The sequence below is a fragment of the Centropristis striata genome, chromosome 1, assembly GCF_030273125.1.
Source record: "Centropristis striata isolate RG_2023a ecotype Rhode Island chromosome 1, C.striata_1.0, whole genome shotgun sequence".
NCBI lineage: Eukaryota > Metazoa > Chordata > Actinopteri > Perciformes > Serranidae > Centropristis > Centropristis striata.
The window spans coordinates 90,462-115,525 of record NC_081517.1 but is presented as its reverse complement, the minus strand read 5'-3'; the positions used below and the strand labels follow the sequence as shown (position 1 = coordinate 115,525).

At 42.8% G+C, this 25,064-nt stretch overlaps 1 protein-coding gene and 2 pseudogenes across 1 annotated transcript; all 3 read right to left on the bottom strand.

Moving 5' to 3' along the window:
* LOC131979187 (complement C3-like) overlaps positions 1-4,093 on the bottom strand; it is a 55,369-nt pseudogene extending 51,276 nt beyond the window's left edge.
* Positions 4,094-5,084: 991 nt separating this feature from the next.
* LOC131989220 (putative nuclease HARBI1) lies at positions 5,085-7,385 on the bottom strand. Its single transcript, XM_059354444.1, has 5 exons — positions 7,228-7,385; positions 6,471-6,511; positions 6,274-6,389; positions 6,069-6,177; positions 5,085-5,970 (listed from the first exon to the last, which is right to left on the bottom strand). Exons 1-5 carry the CDS (start codon positions 7,383-7,385, stop codon positions 5,684-5,686), a joined length of 711 nt encoding a protein of 236 aa, XP_059210427.1. The 3' UTR covers positions 5,085-5,683.
* Positions 7,386-11,973: 4,588 nt separating this feature from the next.
* Positions 11,974-25,064, bottom strand: part of LOC131979456 (complement C3-like) — a 54,074-nt pseudogene continuing 40,983 nt past the window's right edge.

Genomic DNA, 25,064 nt, shown 5'->3' with positions numbered 1-25,064 from the left:
AATACTTTTCTCAATCCTAAATGATTATGATGCTATCAATGGTTTAAATTAAATCCATCAGTTATCTGTGTTGAAATGTAATGTGGACAATTAAATTCAAACAAGACAATACCAACCTGACAACTTCAGCGAGTTGGAAATCTCCAGAGTGGAGCCCTGATTTCAAGGAGACTGTATCAAGTGGAAAAATCATGCCATCGGGGGTCTAAAAAACAACAACAATATACAACAACATCTGCTAAATGCTAGTTTACACATTATTTAGTAAATCCATGTTATATATTATAAATGTCTTTTATCTACAAGAGCCAGTCAACATGAGCCTGGTCAAGGTTTCAGCTATTGCAAAATGTTTCTGTCTTCCACCAAAGCAAGAGGCTGTCTTCAATGTGCAACTCGACCACTGTTTTTTTAATGTCAGAACTGCTGTAACAGGAGTCATTAACTCTTTCAGAGACCTAAGGTTCAGTTATTGGTATTTTGGCCATGTATAGAAAAATTATCTTTTATTATTATCTCAAATTATCTCAAATCCTAAGCATTTGCAATTTTGCTTCATCAAGAGGATCCATTCTTCCAGTTATAGCTGATCACATAATCGTGCATGCAGTTTTGTGCTTAACAAAGATAAAATACAATACCTCAATCTCAATGGCAATAGAAGCATCAGTTTGGGTTGCATCATCCCTCTCTACGGGCTCCATACGTGGCGTCACTGCAAACATCCTGTAATGAACTGACAGAGAGACGAAGAGGTTCATTTTGTTGTTGAAGGTTAAAGGAAGGTGTATCTATTTAGGGTCATTTTGACTGTTACATTTTATTTTTTACTTTACTATTCCACTAATGTGGAATAAGGTTAATGTTGGTGTAATTTACAGTAAAATACAAATATCCAATTGAGAAAAAAGACAAGTGGAGCATTTATCCGAGAAATAGGTGCGTTTCTTAGCTCCTCACTTCTACTGTTGGGGGTGTAAATGGTCTTGTCAGTCTGGATGAAGATGTACCCAGACTGGAAGGACACTAAAACAACTTTCTCCAGCAGTCGGTCAGGAAACTGTGCTTGCAGGTATACATACTGCTTCACGTTTGGATCTTTATTGAAGTCTTCAGCAGGGATCTGAAACCAGTATGAAGGGACACAATCACAGCATGAGGCGTAAAGTGGGAAACATCATTTTAATATCTGGATTAATTTCTAGATTCTTTGGGGTCATGGTAGAAAATGAAGCCAATAAAACCGTAAAATATATAAGGTGACAGCATTTAATTAACCGTTATTTGTCCGAGTCCTTGGACATTGTTTGCATTGTTAAGGATCACAGATGTGGTTGCCAGCCTTTTGGTTTTGGTTGGATGGTTCATCACGTTGATTACAACACGGATGTTGATGTTTGCACCGGGGCAGTCTTGACACTCCACAAAGATGTTTTCTGCTGTTCCTATCCGCAACAAGTTGGGAGCAGACATCACCTGCCTGCAAATTAGCGACAGAAGATATATATTAATAAGAAAATAGAGAACATCTATGTATCGGAGGTTCATCATCAATCAGAGTGATTGGAAATTTCTGTAATAAGCAACAGAAATACAGCTGCATCTGCAGGGGCAGACAGAGAAAGAGCAGCAAAAGGTGATGTGCTGTTATGCACAGCCTTACACCCAATCCTACATTAGTGATGCTAGTTTGTGAGATTTTTATGTGCTTGAAGAACAGATCATTTTTCAGTATTTCACAAGAAAAAAATGAAAGTGGTTGAAAATTCTGAAAAAATACACATCATTTTGTGCAACAGAAATGTTTCCCTCGTACACCTTTATCGATCTCAAGTTTTGGTACCCAAGCCCCAGGTTGAGAAACAATGTTTCAGAGCCAATGAGTTAAAGTTTAATTTCGCCCCAAATTACAAAAAAAAACAACCTATTTGTTTAGACAAAGTTAATTTGTTCTAGCATGGACTTTACACAATAAGTAATCCCTTGATGAAGATCCAGCGCCGGATCAATAAAACCTTTCATCAGGTCTCTCGACTTGTGCTCTGCCTGGCATGATGCATCATTGTGCAAGCACGAAGGATAGGCCAACTTCTTGAAAGCCCACAGTATCTTGACTTTTGTAACACAAACTGCAGACTAAAGTTTACCTCCTCATTATGTAGGAAGTTAAAACAATATTTCTTTTACCAATAACAATATGAAAATCAGGAAGATGAACAGACAAACGATCAGAATCCATGTATCTTCCGTTCAACCCATATCTGTTTGGAAATCAAAACATGAAAAACGAAAAAAAAAACAAGTTTGATTTCATGTTGAATTTCTTATTTTTTTTAATTTAAATTCATTAAAAAAAAAGAATGTTTTATTCAAAATATGCCCGTAAAATATGAATTGATTGTCATTTGTCATTTTTATTTTCCATGTCTCCCTTAACATAAGAAGATGGGAAATGAGACAAACATTTTGCCATATCTCCCCCCGCCATGCTCCGAAAGAAAACAATGCGGCAAAAACATAGAGATTTAATGACAACCATGGCACATAGAGTTGGCTATGACCATCACTTGAGCAGTTAGCTGATTATTGATCTTTCAAATCAAATGTTATTGATCTGTTCTGAAACGGAATTGCATATGCAGAAATATCTGCCCATGAGTCCTTCTCAATCTTTAAGAAAAGACTGAAGACCCAACTCTTTACTGAACACCTTCACTTTTGACCTACACTGACGACTACGACAAGTATCGCTCTGACCGCTCTTGCGACCTAAAAGCACTTGTGTCCTCATGGACTCAAACTTAACCCACAGCACTTACTCTTGCTATGTTTCTTGACTTCATCCTTGCTTGTGTTGTATTAACTGTTGTATTAATTTGTAAGTCGCTTTGGATAAAAGCGTCTGGTAAATGACATTGTAGAATTGTAGAATCTGGCCTAGATGGGTGTGCACAACTACTCGAGCATGAGTAGAAGAAGAACAACTGCGGTCAAACCCCCCCCAGTTCAGAAAATCAAGCCAGCCGCCACTTGTTTTCGCGATGCATGTATTTATTAGACATTACGGTACCAACGTGTTAGTGCCTTCAAAATAAAAGCAGTTTTCCATTTTTTATATTTCCATCTAATTTCAAATTGCAATTGCAGCCTTTTGAAATCTCGCATATTCTGCCATTTTAATTAGAGGAAAAATTAGTAGATTATATGAGATTTCAAAGGGCTTTTATTTTGAAATTATACATCAGAATGTCTTGCATTCATCTTAGGGACATCCTGAGGATGTCCAGTGGCCACCTGAAGTGGAATGAGTCTCTTATGCTCTATTATGCACGGTTTTCTTTTGATTGCAATCTGAAATTAGAAGGAAAATTGTGCATTATGTAAGTTTTCAAAAGGCTTGAAGTTCTGGTGGCTTGACCACAGTAAAATACGGCATATTTTGTCAATGGACATATCCTCCAACCTTAAGTTTATCCTCCTTTCGCCTTTAAAAAGCATGTATGTGTCCATGTTTGAATTGTAATCAAATGAGAAAGAGTGCCTGTGCTGCTGCGTGTTGCATGGAACCACATGGACCTAATCAAAGAGGTCACAGCTGCGGGATTCACCTCGAGGTCATAGAATCCTGACCACATGACCACTAAATTGCAAAATGTAAATTTTCAAAATCAACATTCGGGATCTTATTCTCATATTTGATATCCTGGTCATGCATTGTGTTTAAAAAAAAAAGAGAGAAAAGTGGTACTCTTGTATAATGTCAATGAAAAAACAGGTCACTTTTTCGTTATCTGTGTTTGATTTGCAAATGGATATGGATTGAACGGAAGATACACAGATTAATCAGACTGTATATTTCACCACTGTTTTCTGTGAATTAATTCAAGCACTGGGAGAGTGTGTGTGTGTGTGTTAAGCTAAGGCTGGTCTACTTACAATGGAGCTCCATCAGCCAGAGAAGTCAAAGAGACAAAGGCCAGAGAGGCCAGCAGCCACAGCTGAGTCCTCCTCATCCTCCTACTTGATCCTGATCCGCTGTTAATGTAGAGACACCCTGCAGTACCCTCCTTTTATCCACTCTCCCTCCTCCTCCCGTAGGTCCACTTCACCTCACTTATCATTTGTGTGAACACCTTAACGTGATTTCCCAGCAGCAGTTGAGAAACAGTGTACAAAGGTAAACAGTAGAAAATCAATGAGAGTTTACATGTCGGACTGTTATGTCACGCAAAGTTTGTTAATTCTGTTGAGCACTTTCATGTCAAGTTAAATCACTCATGTCTAGTCTTGTCGTTTACTTCCTGTTTTATTTTGTACTCACCTTTCCCATCTCGTTTCATGCACTTGACTTCCTTCCATTGTGTGATTTTCCCTCCACTGGGATTGTCTCCTGGGGCCTGTTGCACAAAAGTAGGATAAGGGATTAAGCCGGGATATGTTGGTTATCCTGGCTCAACTTATCCGTGATCCGGTTGCACAAAAGCAGGATAGGGGGCAGTGGGATATGTTATGGTATAAGTTACCATGGAGATTTAGTCTGTGGAGCAAACCTGCTCCAGACCAGGTTATGTTCCAGGATCTATTTAATCTCATCCCTTATCTCAGTCAGCAGTCACCACAAACGGACACCAATAGTTATTCCACTGCCCTTTACACATTGTTATCACATAGAACTAGACCCACTGTCATTATTTAAACGTTTGTGATCATTCATTTCAATCATTTTGGATAATTAATTATTTTAGATGATGTTGCAATCATTAGATAATTTACAGTTTCCCATAGACTATAAGGCTTGAGAGTTGTTAAAATGAGGGCCGTGAAGCTTTTTGTGGAATTGTACTTCAGTATAGGTTTCACCAACAAGGAGATACTTAATCTTTTGGCACATCAGCCAGCATCACATTGTCAGAAGTATCAGGGCTTCAGTGTGTCCCGGTGGCTCACACTGGTAGGACGTTACCATTAAGGCTGAGCCCTTGCTGTGGCGGAGCCGGGTTCGAATCCAGCCTGTGCTCCCTTTGCCGCATGTCACCCCCTTTTTATCTGTCACTTTCAATAAAGCATGAAAAATAGCAAAAAAATTATCTTAAAAAATGAAGTATCAGGACTTTAAAAAGATGCAAGACAATACATCTGTTCCGCAGAAAGAATCAGTCTCATAAATTTATGACTTTTGTTGTCTTCCTCAATGTGGCCCTAAAACTCGGTCGTATAAAATACACATCCCATATAAATAAATATATACACAAAGTGTAACATTATGTTCCTTTATTGAATAAGGATAAATCAGGTAAACCATCGGCTCCTTTCAAAACTGAAGTCACAGTGACTCTTCAAGATAGAAAGCACAGAGTCAAAGTATATTATACACGCAAGGATAAATACACATTAAAAGGTCTGAATATAATACACCCCGCATGTCTGCACACTGAAATAAATGCAGGACAAATCCATACACATGGAATGAACAGACGAATGATGCAGTAGCCTCCCTGCTAGCTTTTATACACACAGTATACAGCACAATCATCATAAGAGGCCAAATAAATTTAAATAAAAAATAAATAAATAAACACAAATTCCTCTGCCACTGCAGGACATATTTAACTTAAATTGAAAGTATGCATATCAACTAAAATAATTCAACACATATTGGTCCCTCATGAGACGACCACTGTCGTCATCTGGGAATATTGCTGGATTGTCCCAGTCCATGGCTGGGGGCCCTCTGGGGGCCCTCTCCTTCCTCAGGCAGGCCACATTGTGGAGGACAGTGAAGACACTGAAAGCGTGCCTTCAGGAGGCCAAAGGTCATCTCAACTCTGGGCCTGGTCCTGGTCCTGGTCCTGGTCCTGGCATGGGCATGGTTGTAGGCCTGCTGTGCGTCCTGGGGGTCTGTGAATGGTGTCAGGAGAAAAGGCTGGCAGGCAGACCCCCTGTCTCCCAGCAACACACCAGACAATTCACCTGTTAACACAAAATCTCATCATTACAACCTCAAACAGAGTGACATTCTTGACACAGCCATGATGTAAAAAGTGGTTATTAATGGTTGTGTGGCTCACCTTGTGATAGAGATTTCAGAGGTCCCAAAGACTCTGGAGTCATGGACTGAGGCCATTCTGCCTGGCTCAGTCCATGACTGTTGATCATACAGTCAGCATTGCAGACCATCTGAAATCATAAGATGAGGACGATTAAACCAATCAATGCACATCACAAGCAATGTACAGTGTTCATCAATTGACAATATCAAAAAGTTATGTTCACCTGAACATTAATGCTGTGAAATGATTTCCTATTCACAAAATCCACCTCATGGGCCCCTGGGGGGGATCTTATGCTGAGGTGTGTGCAGTCCAGTGCACCAGTGACATTGGGGAAACCTGTAACACAAAGTAATGAGTATCCTACTATGACTGGTTATGACTGGTAACAGTTGTCCTGTAATTTGTAGATTTTCTCACCTGCAATCCTATAGAACTCCTCTTTGATGTCACAGAGTCTTCTGTGGCCAGGGAAGGACACTGTAATAAATTATTCTGTAGTCATTTCATTTTACTTAATATATTTGATCAAGTGCAATAAATATAAATGTGTCCTTGATTTTGAGGCAGTTGTTTAAGTAACTTTAATATAAAAATGTTTGAGATAGAATCTACTTATTCTGATCACATTAAATATAATCTTTATGTGGATGTAATTCTAAATCAAGAGAATTTTGAATGAATTCAACACAATAGAATTAGTCCGTTTTTAATTGACAGGCACTTCCTGTTAAGTTATTAACTCAACTTGTAATGTAGTTAGATTTAATTAATAATATTGCGTGCAATTTGTTGCCTCGATTTTATTGAGTAGCTATTGTTTATCTTTTTTTTTTTTTTTTTTACAGATGAAGACACATACACCCTAAATATAAGAAAAGAGAAAATGTATCTATTCCAAAAGGAAATCCAATGAAGTCAGTAAATGACCGTGGGTCCTTTGAAAGGCGCTATATAAATTAAAGTTATTACTTTTATTAGCTCATCTATTTATCAAAGAATAATACAGTCTGGTGGAGTTATATTTACACAACTTCAGTCATATCTACAGTCCATTTCAATTAAAAATTCAACTCATTCATAATCAGAGTACAACTGCGTTTTTGGAAATGTGAATTAACTATTTGGATTGTAATTGTGAGGTTTCAGCGGTGAGTGTGTAGTTGTGTTTACTTACGCATTCAGACGGTCAGCAACACTTTGCCACGTGTTTTCTCTTTGCTTTATCACTGTGGCGGTGTTGCATTTCTTTTTAATAATGTCTTTCACCTCCTCGTATGCCTCCATCCGGATTTCTCCCTCCGACGGGGAAAAGTAAGCCGCTCTACTCGCCATGGTGAATCAGTGAATCTGTGATCGGTGGCGGGGTCTATCTGAGGGAGCCGCGAGCGCGCACTTATCCAGGATAGGTTTCACCTGGCTTGATGAATCCGTGTCTGCTCATCCTGGATTGGGCTTTGTGCAACCAACTGAGCCTGGACGCTGTTGTTTTGGATTCTTTGAGCCCGGCTCAGTCACTTATCCTGGATGTCTTAATCCTACTTTTGTGCAACAGGCCCCAGGTCTCTGATTCGTCTCACCTGTGTTTCCCTCCCTCAGGTATAAATAGTCCTTGGCTGCATCCCATTACCACTATTTTGCATCCATGCGTCCCTCACTTGCGCCGTTCACTTGCGTCTTAGTCCCGCCCACCGGGGATGCATGGAGAGACGCAAGTGAGGGAAGCGAGGAGAGAGGAAACGATTTAAGAGAAATGAGACGTCCTTCCCTCCGAAGCGTCACGTGAAGCGACGTCCGTTTCTAATGACGGCGGCAGCAGATCACAGCTGGATCAGCTGTCAGTCGCTTTAACAGCTGGAGACATGCACTAATAATAATGATAATAATAATAATAATAATAATAATAATAATAATAAGTGTTTTCTCTGTTTAACAAACACCTGCACATGAATAACAACCTGCATTGCGTATTTATACTGTGAACTGTGTCCAGCTCAGGGGCACGGGAATGCCTTCATATTATTTATTCATTATTATTTGCTTCTGTATATATTAGGACGACTATTAGGGCCAAGTATGAAAAAAAAAAACGGACCCGGGGGAGGGGGGTAATACTGGTCCATGCCTCACTGGGTCTGTCCGGTGCCACACACACACACACTACATCCGTAAACCCGGCTCCATGGCACGCGTAAAGACGCATCACATGAGAATGCCCGTGAAGAATAAAGGCTGAGAACAATAAACCTGCTGCTGTGAACGCGAGGAGGAGGGGAGCGTCAGTAGGATCACTCTGATAAAACACCTGAAACAGAGCGAGTGATGGAGAAGATTCCTTTCTCCCGCAGGTAGAAAGGAATGAAATGTGGTGATGTCGTAACATCACCTCATGTTATCTGTTTTTAATCATGCCATGGTGGCTGGGTCCCTCTCCCCTGGGTTCCTATTTATTTTTTTTATTTTTTCATATATGGCCCTAATACGCCGTCGTAGTAGATCCTGGTGATAAATTAATGATTTAATATCCCAGAACATGATTGTGTCCGCTGAACACCGGCCAATATTATATTAGGTTAGATGATGAAGGTAAAATGTAAATTACGTCACTCAGTAATGATCAGCCTCGCGTGGGACTGATGGAAATGACAAACAATGTAAAAGTGTTTCTTGCTGACGGACAGACTCTCATACTCTCTACTGTTTTTTTAACTTTAATAATATCCATAATAAATCTGTATGGTGGGGAAAAAAACAGATCACAAAAAGGAAAAAAAAACTTCTAGAGCGATCTTTCTCTTAATTTATTATAAATGTAGAAATATGTTTGTGGTCTTTTTGTTGTTCAGAGTCACAATAAAACAGATTTTTTTACTACATGGTGAATCATATGAATAAAATATAAAACTTGTGGTGACACACTTGAGTTTAATCTGTGATCTGTCTTCACTCCGGTATGAAACTACAGCGATGTTGATGTATAACATCAGTCCGATCAGCTGCTGCGTCTATTCAACGAGTCAGGGGGCGGGGCCACCGCTAAAAGACTTCTGCATAGGATGCTCGCATGTATCCTCGCTTGTGCCTCCTCCGATATGCCTCCTCTATCCTCCGAGCACAAATAAGAGCTTTGGGACGGTCTTAAAGATGGCGCCCGCGAAAGAACTTCCGGTTCAAGCGAGGATAGAGGAGGCGAAAATTAATATTTCGCATCCCTGCTTCCCTCACTTGCGTCTTAGTCCCGCCCACCGGGGATGCATGGAAAGACGCAAGGAAACGAAGCGAGGAGAGAGGAAACGATTTAAGAGACATGAGACGTCCTTCCCTCCGAAGCGTCACGTGAAGCGACGTCCGTTTCTAATGACGGCGGCAGCAGATCACAGCTGGATCAGCTGTCAGTCAGTTAACAGCTGTAGACATGCACTAATAATAATGAGTGTTCTTTTTCTAACTTCGTTCGGTGTTTCACTGTGGGAGGGAATCGCCTTGGCGTGACCAACTACGGAAGCTCCAATGACACAACGTCTGTCAGTGACAGACAGGTCAAACTGTGCAGGGGCCCCGCCCCCTCCTATTACCACAGCTGACCGGTCCCTCCTGAATCATTCTCGCTTTCTTCCCGTGAAGAAACTTTACAAGCTCCCTCAGCTCATCTAGGCCAGCTTGGATATCTGTTCAACTGTTCATAGACGAACCGTAAAGGATCACTAGAGCGATCTTTCATTTAATTTATTAAAAATGTAGAAATATGTTTGTGGTCTTTTTGTTGTTTAGAGCCACAATAAAACAAATTTTAACTACATGGTGAATCATATGAATAAAATATAAAACTTGTGGTGACACACTTGAGTTTAATCTGTGATCTGTCTTCACTCCGGTATGAAACTACAGCGATGTTGATGTATAACATCAGTCCGATCAGCTGCTGCGTCTATTCAACGAGTCAGGGGGCGGGGCCACCGCTAAAAGATTTCCGCATAGGATGCTCGCATGTATCCTCGCTTGTGCCTCCTCCGATATGCCTCCTCTATCCTCCGAGCACAAATAACAGCTTTGGGACGGTTGCAAAGATGACGCCCGCGAAAGAACTTCCGGTTCAGGCGAGGATAGAGGAGGCGAAAATTAAGAGACATGAGACACTTGTCTCCCTTTGTCTTGTGTCAGTTCGTCTTGTGTCCCGTGTGTTTGTCAAGCTCCAGGAATAACCAGGTTTTGTGTCCCGACACTGACTGCATTTAGTTGTATTTTGTAACCTCCTAAGTGAGCACCTTTTGTTATATTTTTGTATCTTCCACGAGAGCGTCTTTTGTTTGATCTTTTCAAAGTAAAATGTTGTGTTAACCATACTGCCGGCTTCTGAGTTTTACTTCTGAGTCCCTGTCCCTGAGTCAAGTTCCTGACACTGACCTTCTAAGCATGGACAGTTCAGGCAAAATACGGCACAACAGTTGTTATAATGTTTAGTTTTATTTTTGCCTTTTTCTTGTTTCGAAAATTTGAGTCACTTGTTCCGAGCCTGCTGAATCACTTACACTTTTTTTTTTTAAAGATCACTTTTTTGGTATTTTTCATGCTTTATTGAAAGTGACAGATAGAAAGGGGGTGACAGAGGGGAGGACATGCGGCAAAGGGAGCTCAGGCTGGGTTCGAACCCGGCTGCGCCGCATCGAGGACTCAGCCTTAATGGTAAGCGCTCTACCAGTGTGAGCCATTGGGACGCCCCTGATTCACTTGCACTTGATCATCATATTGATCACAGACACAAACAACTAATTGGGGAAAAGTTGTGTTGAGTTATCTGGAGTCAAAGTATCTTGACAGCCATAAAATAACTAATTTTAATGTATTTAAGTATTTAAATCACAATGTCTTCTATTGTTTTCAACTGAAAATATGGTTGTGAACAGGACTGGGGCTGGTAAGGGTTACAGGAGCACAGGCAGGTACGGATTTCAGGATCAGTTACAGGTGAGAAAGCCTCAAGATGGCTCTGGATCCAGAGAGGGGGTCCATGGGGACAAGCGAATGCCACCTGAACACACACCGCTGTCTGATTAACCATGGTGGGGTCATCTGGAACAGGGTGTATGATGTTGATAGACCCGAAACACCCGAGGACACCAGGTTACATTACTAGATTACTAAAACTAGATCTCAGGGTCCCTCCAACATTGAAATATGTATAAAACGACAATCGAAAACTTGACCTTGTTTGCCGTTCAAGGTGTCTTGTCAGCAGATGTATCTTTTATAATGGTGGTCAATGGTGAAAATGCTGTTGGAACCTTTTCACTACGATTCCGCATGTGGCCACTCTGGCCACTCACACAAAATTGGCTGCAGGGCTGAGCAGCAGCGTTTTTTTTTATATATGCGTGATTGCAGTCTGCAAGATTGATGTCCTCCAGATACTACTGATCATGACCACTGTGGTCCACATCAAACGCTTCTAAGGCCCTGTAGGTATAAAGCATCCTGAATTTCTCTGGGAGTAATTGATGTAACTTTCCCTTGGATGCTCTCAGTTATTAACAGTTCTTTACCCTTGTCCCTTAATATATTCCATCAAAATGCAGCAATTACAGATGGTCATGATGGTCATGGTACAGATATCATGAATGCAAATGCTAATAAATATAATCTTAAAAAGCATCTCTCTGTTTTGCTGGTGACTTTTTGTTCGTTAGAGGCTGTTGCACCTGCTGATTTACCGTATGGAGGATTTTAACCAATAAAACAACAGCATTTCAGTTACAATTACTTTTAGCACTGTTGGTGGTTTTACATGAACTTGAAATGCCCCCTTTCTTAATGCTGCAGTTTTTATGAATGGATCTGATTGCATGTTTTATTCTTCAAAGTTTCTATGATTACTCCAAAGTTCTGTAACCATTTTAAACAATAAGTACAAATAACGCAAAATGAAACGATTTCAAAGTTACTCTTTATTTCCTTGATTTTCATTGCGGCTCACAGTTAAAGAGTTGGTATTGCTGAACCATCTCATCCATGCCCAGACAGGTAAGTCTGTGTTCCTCAGTTCTACACTCAGCTTCAGTGGGCCAGTACTCGATCCAGGTTCTCTCACCAAACACATACTGATACCTGAGGAGGTTGAAGATTTGTTAGCTCGTCATGTGATCGGCTATCTAAAAAAACATACTGTGAAACTGTACATTTAATGACTCTTAATAGCAACAGAAACACAACAACTAGAGAATAATAAGACTTGATTTAGCCATATAAAGCAAGCAGTGAAACAGTAGAAATGTTTAACACACACATTCACATGAAAAATTAACTTACGAGAGGTTTTTGTCATCTCTATGAATATCTTTGGATGAACCCATGATAAGGTAGGTTTTGCCCATCGTCAGATCTAAAGACTCCCTGCAGTACGGAAAACTAAGGAATGTGCGCAGTTGATTCAGAGGAGCCACATCATAGGTTCCTGTAGTTCAAATATAGGAAAACATAGAAAAGGCAATTAAATTTCTCCTCCTGTAGCCTATTTTCCAATGATTAGGGACCGAGCACTAACGGTGCGAGGACCCTATTGTAATTGGTCCGTCTATTATTAGGGCCCGAGCAGGCAACGACCTGCGAGGTCCCTATTGTATTTCGAATGATTATTTATTTTTAGGGCCCGAGCAGGCAACGACCTGCGAGGTCCCTATTGTATTTCGAATGATTATTTATTTTTATTTTTTTTATTAGGGCCCGAGCAGGCAACGACCTGCGAGGTCCCTATTGTATTTCGAATGATTATTAGGGACCGAGCACTAACGGTGCAAGGACCCTATTGTAATTGGTCCGTTTTTTATTAGGGACCGAGCACTAACGGTGCGAGGACCCTATTGTAATTGGTCCGTCTATTATTATTATTTTTCTCCTTCTCCCAAATGAATTGCCTTTTTGGGGGCTTTATCATATTCCAAAACTCACCAAATTTGGAATATATATAAATCTCATGTGAAATTTACGTATTCTGGTATTTGCGGCAATGGGTGTGCCAAAATGACTCAACAGCGCCCCCTTGAAAGTCAAGAAAATTCAGCCCCTCGCACAGGAATGTCGTATCAGCATGAAATTTGGTACATACATGTATCATGGCAAGACGCACCAAAAAGTCTCAAGAACCCATACCCTAAAACGTACAGGAAGTCGGCCATCTTGGATCGAAAATGGCGTTTCCTGCTGTTTTGGCCCATTTCCACGTTGCATACTTTAACGAACTCCTCCTACAGATTTCACCCGATCGACTTGACATTTGGTCAGTACCATCACAAGGCCTTTGGGATCAAAAGTTGTATAAAGCTTTACCGCCGCTCACACTATGTGGGCGTGGCACGGCGGCAAAATATGGCGTCTCGCCATAAAACACGAGATCGTTATAACTTCCACATACTTTGTCCCATCGGGTCCAAACTTCTCATGCTTCATCAGAGTCCAGCCCTTAACACTTCTACATAACAATATTTCATAAAGCCCCGCCCCTTATGCTATATCACGCCCCCTTTCATCACATGACCACCTTGCATACTTTACATAACTCCTCCAACAGATTTCATCCCATTGACTTCAAACTTGGTCAGTAGCATCACAAGGCCTTTGGGATCAATAGTTGTATAAAGCTTTACCGACGGTCACACTATGTGGGCGTGGCATGGCGGCAAAATATGCCGTCTCGCCGTAACACACGAGACTGTATAACTTGACCATACATTGTCCAATCTGTCCCAAATTTCACACACGTGATTAGGGTCCAGCCCGGAACACACCCACGTGTCAATATTGACACACAGTCATAGCGCCCCCTGCTGGCTACAGGAAGTAACTTGTTTTAGACTTAGCCCTTGCAGTAGGTTTCACGTAGAGACACGAAATTTGGTACACACATTACTCATGTGGAGACGCACCAAAAAGACTCTTGGACCCATACCTCAAACCCAACCGGAAGTCCGCCATCTTGGTTTGAATATCGCACTTGTCATCGTTTTTGGCCATTTTCAGGTCGCATACATTCACAAACTCCTCCTACAGATTTCACCCGATTTACTTCAAACTTGGTCAGTACCATCACAAGGCCTTTGGGATCAAAAGTAGTATAAATCTTTACCGACGGTCACACTATGTGGGCGTGGCATGGCGGCAAACTATGGCGTCTCGCAATGAAACAAGAGATTGTATGACTTGACCATACATTGTCCAATCTGTCCCAAATTTCACACATGTGATTAGGGTCCAGCCCGGAACACACCCACGTGTCTATATTGACACACAGTCATAGCGCCCCCTGCTGGCTACAGCAAGTAACATGTTTTACACCTACTTTGAGCTGAGTAGTAGGAGACACGCGATTTGGTACAAATAGGGACTGGGCCCACAGCGACGCGCCTGACGTGTCCTCCCCCAACGGCTCCTCCCCCGACGGCTCCACTCTGCGAGGGCCCGTTCAGTACTGCTTGCAGTCCTAGTTATTAGGGCCCGAGCAGGCAACGACCTGCGAGGTCCCTATTGTATTTCGAATGATTATTAGGGCCCGAGCAGGCAACGACCTGCGAGGTCCCTATTGTATTTCGAATGATTATTTATTTTTATTATTTTTTTTTTTATTTTTCTTCTTCCCAAATGATCGCATTTTTCACTGCCTGAACATACCCCAAAAGTCATGAAACTTTAAATATAAGTCACACCTGGCGAAAAATTTTATAATCTATTGTCATCCTGAATTTCCACCACTAGGTGGCGATATAATAAAGGAAAACGCGTTTAAGCTAATAACTCCCACATACTTCATCGCACACTCAAAAAACTTATATCCACGCGTTCACTGAGTTGTGCTGAATCTCGTGATATAGGCCACTCCCATTTTCGCCTAGAGTTTTTTTTCGCAAATTCGCGAAATGTCGTAAACCTACTTTTTCGAACTCCTCCTAGGCAATTTCATCGTTTTGCACCAAACTTTGCACACTGCATCTATGGACCCTCATGACAAAAAGTTATTAAAAGAATTTTAATTACTCAAATAATACTCAAGTTATTAAATAACAACTTCCTGCAGGTGGCGCTCTTTTCAACACAAAACACAAAGTGTTGCATATCTCCACATTGGTGTGTCTGAATTACATGAAACTCAGGTTGCTGCTTCCCCATGAGCCCCTGAGGCTCCCTGCAAAATTTTGGGCGATGACCACTAGGTGGCGCTCTTTAAATTGAAGTATTTTATATCTCCAAATCGGTTGGTCGGATTAACACCAAACTTGGTATACTTATTGTCAATGCCCTCTTGAGAATAACCCTTGAAGGTTTTATTGATCGGCCACTAGGTGGCGCTCTGGCGGCAGTTTAATTTAAGAAATGCCACTGTGCCCAGACCATAAGACTTAAGGCAATGACATTCATAGGGGTGGTATAGACTGGCCCCTGTAACGCACAAACCCTGACGGCAGCATGCCCCGACACGCGTGTACTGCGAGGGCCCGTTCAGTACTGCGCGCAGTCCTAGTTTATTAGGGACCGAGCACTAACGGTGCGAGGACCCTATTGAAATTGGTCCGTCTATTATTATTAGGGACCGAGCACTAACGGTGCAAGGACCCTATTGAAATTGGTCCGTTTTTAGGGACCGAGCACTAACGGTGCGAGGACCCTATTGAAATTGGTCCGTTTTTTATTATTATTATTATACTTTTTCTTCCTAATAGTAAATCGCCTTTTTGGGGGCTTTATCATATTCAAAAACTCACCATTTTTGGAATATACATAAATCTCAGCTGAAATTTACATATTCTAGTGGTCGCGGGAATGGGCGTGGCAAAATGACTCTACAGCGCCCCCTTGAAAGTCAAGAAAATTCAGCCCCTCGCACAGGAATGTCGTAGAGACACGAAATTTGGTACATACATGTATCATGGGCAGACGCACCAAAAAGTCTCAAGAACCCATACCCGAAAACGTACAGGAAGTTGGCCATCTTGGATCGAAAATGGCGTTTCCTGCTTTTTTTGCCCATTTCCATGCCGCATACTTTAACGAACTTGTCCTACAGATTTCACCCGATCGACTTTACATTTGGTCAGTACCATCACAAGGCCTTTGGGATCAAAAGTTGTATAAAGCTTTACCGCCGGTCACACTATGTGGGCGTGGCATGGCGGCAAAATATGGCGTCTCGCCATAAAACACGAGATCGTTATAACTTTCCCATTCTTTGTCCCATCTGGTCCAAACTTCTCATGCTTCATCAGAGTCCAGCCCTTAACACTTCGACATAACAATATTTCATAAAGCCACGCCCCTTATGCTTTATCCACGCCCCCTTTCACAAAATGAGCACGTTGCGTATTTTACATAACTCCTCCAACAAATTTCATCCCATTGACTTCAAACTTGGTCAGTAGCATCACAAGGCCTTTGGGATCAAAAGTTGTATAAAGCTTTACCGACGGTCACACTATGTGGGCGTGGCATGGCGGCAAAATATGGCGTCTCGCCATCTAACACCACACTGGATAACTTGACCATACATTGTCCAATCTGTCCCAAATTTCACACACGTGATGAGGGTCTAGCCCAAAACACACCCTCATGTCAATATTGACACACAGTCATAGCGCCCCCCGATGGCAACAGGAAGTATTATGTTTTACACCTACCCCGAGCACAGTGGTTGGTCGGATTAACACCAAACTTGGTATACTTATTGTCAATGCCCTCCTGAGGATAACCCTTGAAGATATTATTGATCGGCCCCTAGGTGGCGCTCTGGCGGCAGTTTAATTAAATGAGTGCCACTGTGCCCAGACCATAAGACTTAAGGCAATGAAATTCATAGGGGTGGTATAGACTGGCCCCTGTAACGCACACACCCCGACGGCAGCATGCCCCGACACGCGTGTACTGCGAGGGCCCGTTCAGTACTGCGCGCAGTCCTAGTTTATTATTATTATTATTATTCTTCTCCCAAATGAATTGCCTTTTTGGGGGCTTTATCATATTCAAAAAGTCACCAAATTTGGAATATACATAAATCAGATTTGAAATTTACGTATTCTGGTATTCACGGGAATGGACCTTGCAAAATGACTCACTAGCGCCCCCTTGAAATTTTCAAAACATCCTCACAATATAGGTTTTTTGCACGTAGACACACGAAATTTGGTACATACGTGTATCATGGGAAGACGCACCAAAAAGCCTCAAGAACCCATACTCGAAAACGTACAGGAAGACGGCCATCTTGGATTGAATATCGCACTTGTCATCGTTTTTGGCCATTTCCAGGTCGCATACTTTAACGAACTCCTCCTATAGATTTTATCCAATTGACTTCAAACTTGGTCAGTACCATCACAAGGCCTTTGGGATCAAAAGTTGTATAAATCTTTACCGTCGGTCACACTATGTGGGCGTGGCATGGCGGCAAAATATGGCGTCTCGCCATAAAACATGAGATTGTTATAACTTCTCCATTCTTTGTCCCATCTGGTCCAAACTTCTCATGCTTCATCAGAGTCCAGCCCTTAACACTTCTACATAACAATCTTTCAGAAAGCCCCGCCCCTTATGCTTTATCCACGCCCCCTTTCATAAAATGACCACGTTGCATACTTTACATAACTCCTCAGACAGATTTCACCCCATGGACTTCAAACTTGGTCAGTACCATCACAAGGCCTTAGGGATCAAACGTTGTATAAATCTTTACCGACGGTCACACTATGTGGGCGTGGCATGGCGGCAAAATATGGCGTCTCGCCATAACACACAAGACTGTATAACTTGCCCATAAATTGTCCAATCTGTCCCAAATTTCACACACGTGATGAGGGTCCAGCCCAGGACACACCCACGTGTCAATCGTGACACACAGTGATAGCGCCCCCTGCTGGCTACAGGAAGTAACATGTCTTACACCTACCACAAGCACAGTGGTAGGAGACACGCAATTCGGTACGCATAGGGACTGAGCCAACAGCGCCGCGTCTGATGTGCCCTCCCCTGATGCCGCCTCCCCCGACGGCTCCACTCTGCGAGGGCCCGTTCAGTACTGCGTGCAGTCCTAGTTATTATTATTATTCTTTTTCATAACCAATAGTAATTGCCTTTTTGGGGGCTTTATCATATTCAAAAAGTCATCAAATTTGGAATATACATAAATCTCACGTGAAATTTACGGATTTTAGTGGTCCCAGGAATGGGCGTGGCAAAATGACTCAACAGCGCCCCCTGGAAAGTCAAGAAAATTCAGCCCCTCGCACAGGAATGTCGTAGAGACACGAAATTTGGTACATACATGTACCATGGCAAGACGCACCAAAAAGTCTCAAGAACCCATACCCTAAAACGTACAGGAAGTCGGCCATCTTGGACCGACAAGGCGTTTCCTGCTGTTTTTGCCCATTTCCAGGCCGCATACTTTAACGAACTCCTCCTACAGATTTTACCCGATCAACTTCAAACTTGGTCAGTACCATCACAAGGCCTTTGGGATCAAAAGTTATTGAAAGCTTTACCGACGGTCACACTATGTGGGCGTGGCATGGCGGCAAAATATGGCGTCTCGCCATAAAACACGAGATCGTTATAACTTTCCAATTCTTTGTCACATCTCCTCCAAATTTCTCATGCTTCATCACAGTCCAGCCCTTAACACTTCTACATAACAATATTTCATAAAGCCCCGCCCCTTAAGCTTTATCCACGCCCCCTTTTACAAAATGACCACCTTGCGTATTTTACATAACTCCTCCAACAGATTTCGTACCATTGACTTCAAACTTGGTCAGTACCATCACAAGGCCTTTGGGATCAAAAGTTATTGAAAGCTTTACGGACGGTCACACTATGTGGGCGTGGCATGGCGGCAAAATATGGCGTCTCGCCATGAAACACGAGACTGTATAACTTCACCATACATTGTCTCATCTGGCCCAAAATTCTTACACGTGATAAGGGTCCACCTCTGAACACACCAACATGTCAATATTGACACACAGTCATAGCGCCCCCAGCTGGCAACAGGAAGTAACAACTTTAACGCCTAGCCCCAGCAGTAGGTTTCTCGTAGAGACACGAAATTTGGTACACACATTAATCATGTGGAGACGCACCAAACAGCCTCTTGGACCCATACCTCAAACCCAACAGGAAGTCCGCCATCTTGGTTTGAATATCGCACATGTCATCGTTTTTGGCCATTTCCAGGTCGCATACTTTAACGAACTCCTCCTACAGATTTCATCCTATGGACTTCAAACTTGGTCAGTACCATCACAAGGCCTTTGGGATCAAAAGTTATTGAAAGCTTTACCGACGGTCACACTATGTGGGCGTGGCATGCCGCCAAAATATGCCATCTCGCCATGACACACGAGACTGCATAACTTGACCATACATTGTCCAATCTGTCCCAAATTTCACATACGTGATTGGGGTCCAGCCCGGGACACACCCACGGGTCAATAGTGACACACAGTCATAGCGCCCCCTGCTGGCTACAGGAAGTAACATGTTTTACACCTACCACAAGCACAGTTGTAGGAGACACGCAATTTGGTATGCATAGGGACTGATCCAACATCGCCGCGTCCGACGTGCCCTCCCCCTGACGGCGCCTCCCCCGACGGCTCCACTCTGCGAGGGCCCGTTCAGTACTGCGCGCAGTCCTAGTTAGGGACCGAGCACTAACGGTGCGAGGACCCTATTGTAATTGGTCCGTCTATTATTATTATTTTTCTCCTTCTCCCAAATGAATTGCCTTTTTGGGGGCTTTATCATATTCCAAAACTCACCAAATTTGGAATATATATAAATCTCATGTGAAATTTACGTATTCTGGTATTTGCGGCAATGGGTGTGCCAAAATGACTCAACAGCGCCCCCTTGAAAGTCAAGAAAATTCAGCCCCTCGCACAGGAATGTCGTATCAGCATGAAATTTGGTACATACATGTATCATGGCAAGACGCACCAAAAAGTCTCAAGAACCCATACCCTAAAACGTACAGGAAGTCGGCCATCTTGGATCGAAAATGGCGTTTCCTGCTGTTTTGGCCCATTTCCACGTTGCATACTTTAACGAACTCCTCCTACAGATTTCACCCGATCGACTTGACATTTGGTCAGTACCATCACAAGGCCTTTGGGATCAAAAGTTGTATAAAGCTTTACCGCCGCTCACACTATGTGGGCGTGGCACGGCGGCAAAATATGGCGTCTCGCCATAAAACACGAGATCGTTATAACTTCCACATACTTTGTCCCATCGGGTCCAAACTTCTCATGCTTCATCAGAGTCCAGCCCTTAACACTTCTACATAACAATATTTCATAAAGCCCCGCCCCTTATGCTATATCACGCCCCCTTTCATCACATGACCACCTTGCATACTTTACATAACTCCTCCAACAGATTTCATCCCATTGACTTCAAACTTGGTCAGTAGCATCACAAGGCCTTTGGGATCAATAGTTGTATAAAGCTTTACCGACGGTCACACTATGTGGGCGTGGCATGGCGGCAAAATATGCCGTCTCGCCGTAACACACGAGACTGTATAACTTGACCATACATTGTCCAATCTGTCCCAAATTTCACACACGTGATTAGGGTCCAGCCCGGAACACACCCACGTGTCAATATTGACACACAGTCATAGCGCCCCCTGCTGGCTACAGGAAGTAACTTGTTTTAGACTTAGCCCTTGCAGTAGGTTTCACGTAGAGACACGAAATTTGGTACACACATTACTCATGTGGAGACGCACCAAAAAGACTCTTGGACCCATACCTCAAACCCAACCGGAAGTCCGCCATCTTGGTTTGAATATCGCACTTGTCATCGTTTTTGGCCATTTTCAGGTCGCATACATTCACAAACTCCTCCTACAGATTTCACCCGATTTACTTCAAACTTGGTCAGTACCATCACAAGGCCTTTGGGATCAAAAGTAGTATAAATCTTTACCGACGGTCACACTATGTGGGCGTGGCATGGCGGCAAACTATGGCGTCTCGCAATGAAACAAGAGATTGTATGACTTGACCATACATTGTCCAATCTGTCCCAAATTTCACACATGTGATTAGGGTCCAGCCCGGAACACACCCACGTGTCTATATTGACACACAGTCATAGCGCCCCCTGCTGGCTACAGCAAGTAACATGTTTTACACCTACTTTGAGCTGAGTAGTAGGAGACACGCGATTTGGTACAAATAGGGACTGGGCCCACAGCGACGCGCCTGACGTGTCCTCCCCCAACGGCTCCTCCCCCGACGGCTCCACTCTGCGAGGGCCCGTTCAGTACTGCTTGCAGTCCTAGTTATTAGGGCCCGAGCAGGCAACGACCTGCGAGGTCCCTATTGTATTTCGAATGATTATTAGGGCCCGAGCAGGCAACGACCTGCGAGGTCCCTATTGTATTTCGAATGATTATTTATTTTTATTATTTTTTTTTTTATTTTTCTTCTTCCCAAATGATCGCATTTTTCACTGCCTGAACATACCCCAAAAGTCATGAAACTTTAAATATAAGTCACACCTGGCGAAAAATTTTATAATCTATTGTCATCCTGAATTTCCACCACTAGGTGGCGATATAATAAAGGAAAACGCGTTTAAGCTAATAACTCCCACATACTTCATCGCACACTCAAAAAACTTATATCCACGCGTTCACTGAGTTGTGCTGAATCTCGTGATATAGGCCACTCCCATTTTCGCCTAGAGTTTTTTTTCGCAAATTCGCGAAATGTCGTAAACCTACTTTTTCGAACTCCTCCTAGGCAATTTCATCGTTTTGCACCAAACTTTGCACACTGCATCTATGGACCCTCATGACAAAAAGTTATTAAAAGAATTTTAATTACTCAAATAATACTCAAGTTATTAAATAACAACTTCCTGCAGGTGGCGCTCTTTTCAACACAAAACACAAAGTGTTGCATATCTCCACATTGGTGTGTCTGAATTACATGAAACTCAGGTTGCTGCTTCCCCATGAGCCCCTGAGGCTCCCTGCAAAATTTTGGGCGATGACCACTAGGTGGCGCTCTTTAAATTGAAGTATTTTATATCTCCAAATCGGTTGGTCGGATTAACACCAAACTTGGTATACTTATTGTCAATGCCCTCTTGAGAATAACCCTTGAAGGTTTTATTGATCGGCCACTAGGTGGCGCTCTGGCGGCAGTTTAATTTAAGAAATGCCACTGTGCCCAGACCATAAGACTTAAGGCAATGACATTCATAGGGGTGGTATAGACTGGCCCCTGTAACGCACAAACCCTGACGGCAGCATGCCCCGACACGCGTGTACTGCGAGGGCCCGTTCAGTACTGCGCGCAGTCCTAGTTTATTAGGGACCGAGCACTAACGGTGCGAGGACCCTATTGAAATTGGTCCGTCTATTATTATTAGGGACCGAGCACTAACGGTGCAAGGACCCTATTGAAATTGGTCCGTTTTTAGGGACCGAGCACTAACGGTGCGAGGACCCTATTGAAATTGGTCCGTTTTTTATTATTATTATTATACTTTTTCTTCCTAATAGTAAATCGCCTTTTTGGGGGCTTTATCATATTCAAAAACTCACCATTTTTGGAATATACATAAATCTCAGCTGAAATTTACATATTCTAGTGGTCGCGGGAATGGGCGTGGCAAAATGACTCTACAGCGCCCCCTTGAAAGTCAAGAAAATTCAGCCCCTCGCACAGGAATGTCGTAGAGACACGAAATTTGGTACATACATGTATCATGGGCAGACGCACCAAAAAGTCTCAAGAACCCATACCCGAAAACGTACAGGAAGTTGGCCATCTTGGATCGAAAATGGCGTTTCCTGCTTTTTTTGCCCATTTCCATGCCGCATACTTTAACGAACTTGTCCTACAGATTTCACCCGATCGACTTTACATTTGGTCAGTACCATCACAAGGCCTTTGGGATCAAAAGTTGTATAAAGCTTTACCGCCGGTCACACTATGTGGGCGTGGCATGGCGGCAAAATATGGCGTCTCGCCATAAAACACGAGATCGTTATAACTTTCCCATTCTTTGTCCCATCTGGTCCAAACTTCTCATGCTTCATCAGAGTCCAGCCCTTAACACTTCGACATAACAATATTTCATAAAGCCACGCCCCTTATGCTTTATCCACGCCCCCTTTCACAAAATGAGCACGTTGCGTATTTTACATAACTCCTCCAACAAATTTCATCCCATTGACTTCAAACTTGGTCAGTAGCATCACAAGGCCTTTGGGATCAAAAGTTGTATAAAGCTTTACCGACGGTCACACTATGTGGGCGTGGCATGGCGGCAAAATATGGCGTCTCGCCATCTAACACCACACTGGATAACTTGACCATACATTGTCCAATCTGTCCCAAATTTCACACACGTGATGAGGGTCTAGCCCAAAACACACCCTCATGTCAATATTGACACACAGTCATAGCGCCCCCCGATGGCAACAGGAAGTATTATGTTTTACACCTACCCCGAGCACAGTGGTTGGTCGGATTAACACCAAACTTGGTATACTTATTGTCAATGCCCTCCTGAGGATAACCCTTGAAGATATTATTGATCGGCCCCTAGGTGGCGCTCTGGCGGCAGTTTAATTAAATGAGTGCCACTGTGCCCAGACCATAAGACTTAAGGCAATGAAATTCATAGGGGTGGTATAGACTGGCCCCTGTAACGCACACACCCCGACGGCAGCATGCCCCGACACGCGTGTACTGCGAGGGCCCGTTCAGTACTGCGCGCAGTCCTAGTTTATTATTATTATTATTATTCTTCTCCCAAATGAATTGCCTTTTTGGGGGCTTTATCATATTCAAAAAGTCACCAAATTTGGAATATACATAAATCAGATTTGAAATTTACGTATTCTGGTATTCACGGGAATGGACCTTGCAAAATGACTCACTAGCGCCCCCTTGAAATTTTCAAAACATCCTCACAATATAGGTTTTTTGCACGTAGACACACGAAATTTGGTACATACGTGTATCATGGGAAGACGCACCAAAAAGCCTCAAGAACCCATACTCGAAAACGTACAGGAAGACGGCCATCTTGGATTGAATATCGCACTTGTCATCGTTTTTGGCCATTTCCAGGTCGCATACTTTAACGAACTCCTCCTATAGATTTTATCCAATTGACTTCAAACTTGGTCAGTACCATCACAAGGCCTTTGGGATCAAAAGTTGTATAAATCTTTACCGTCGGTCACACTATGTGGGCGTGGCATGGCGGCAAAATATGGCGTCTCGCCATAAAACATGAGATTGTTATAACTTCTCCATTCTTTGTCCCATCTGGTCCAAACTTCTCATGCTTCATCAGAGTCCAGCCCTTAACACTTCTACATAACAATCTTTCAGAAAGCCCCGCCCCTTATGCTTTATCCACGCCCCCTTTCATAAAATGACCACGTTGCATACTTTACATAACTCCTCAGACAGATTTCACCCCATGGACTTCAAACTTGGTCAGTACCATCACAAGGCCTTAGGGATCAAACGTTGTATAAATCTTTACCGACGGTCACACTATGTGGGCGTGGCATGGCGGCAAAATATGGCGTCTCGCCATAACACACAAGACTGTATAACTTGCCCATAAATTGTCCAATCTGTCCCAAATTTCACACACGTGATGAGGGTCCAGCCCAGGACACACCCACGTGTCAATCGTGACACACAGTGATAGCGCCCCCTGCTGGCTACAGGAAGTAACATGTCTTACACCTACCACAAGCACAGTGGTAGGAGACACGCAATTCGGTACGCATAGGGACTGAGCCAACAGCGCCGCGTCTGATGTGCCCTCCCCTGATGCCGCCTCCCCCGACGGCTCCACTCTGCGAGGGCCCGTTCAGTACTGCGTGCAGTCCTAGTTATTATTATTATTCTTTTTCATAACCAATAGTAATTGCCTTTTTGGGGGCTTTATCATATTCAAAAAGTCATCAAATTTGGAATATACATAAATCTC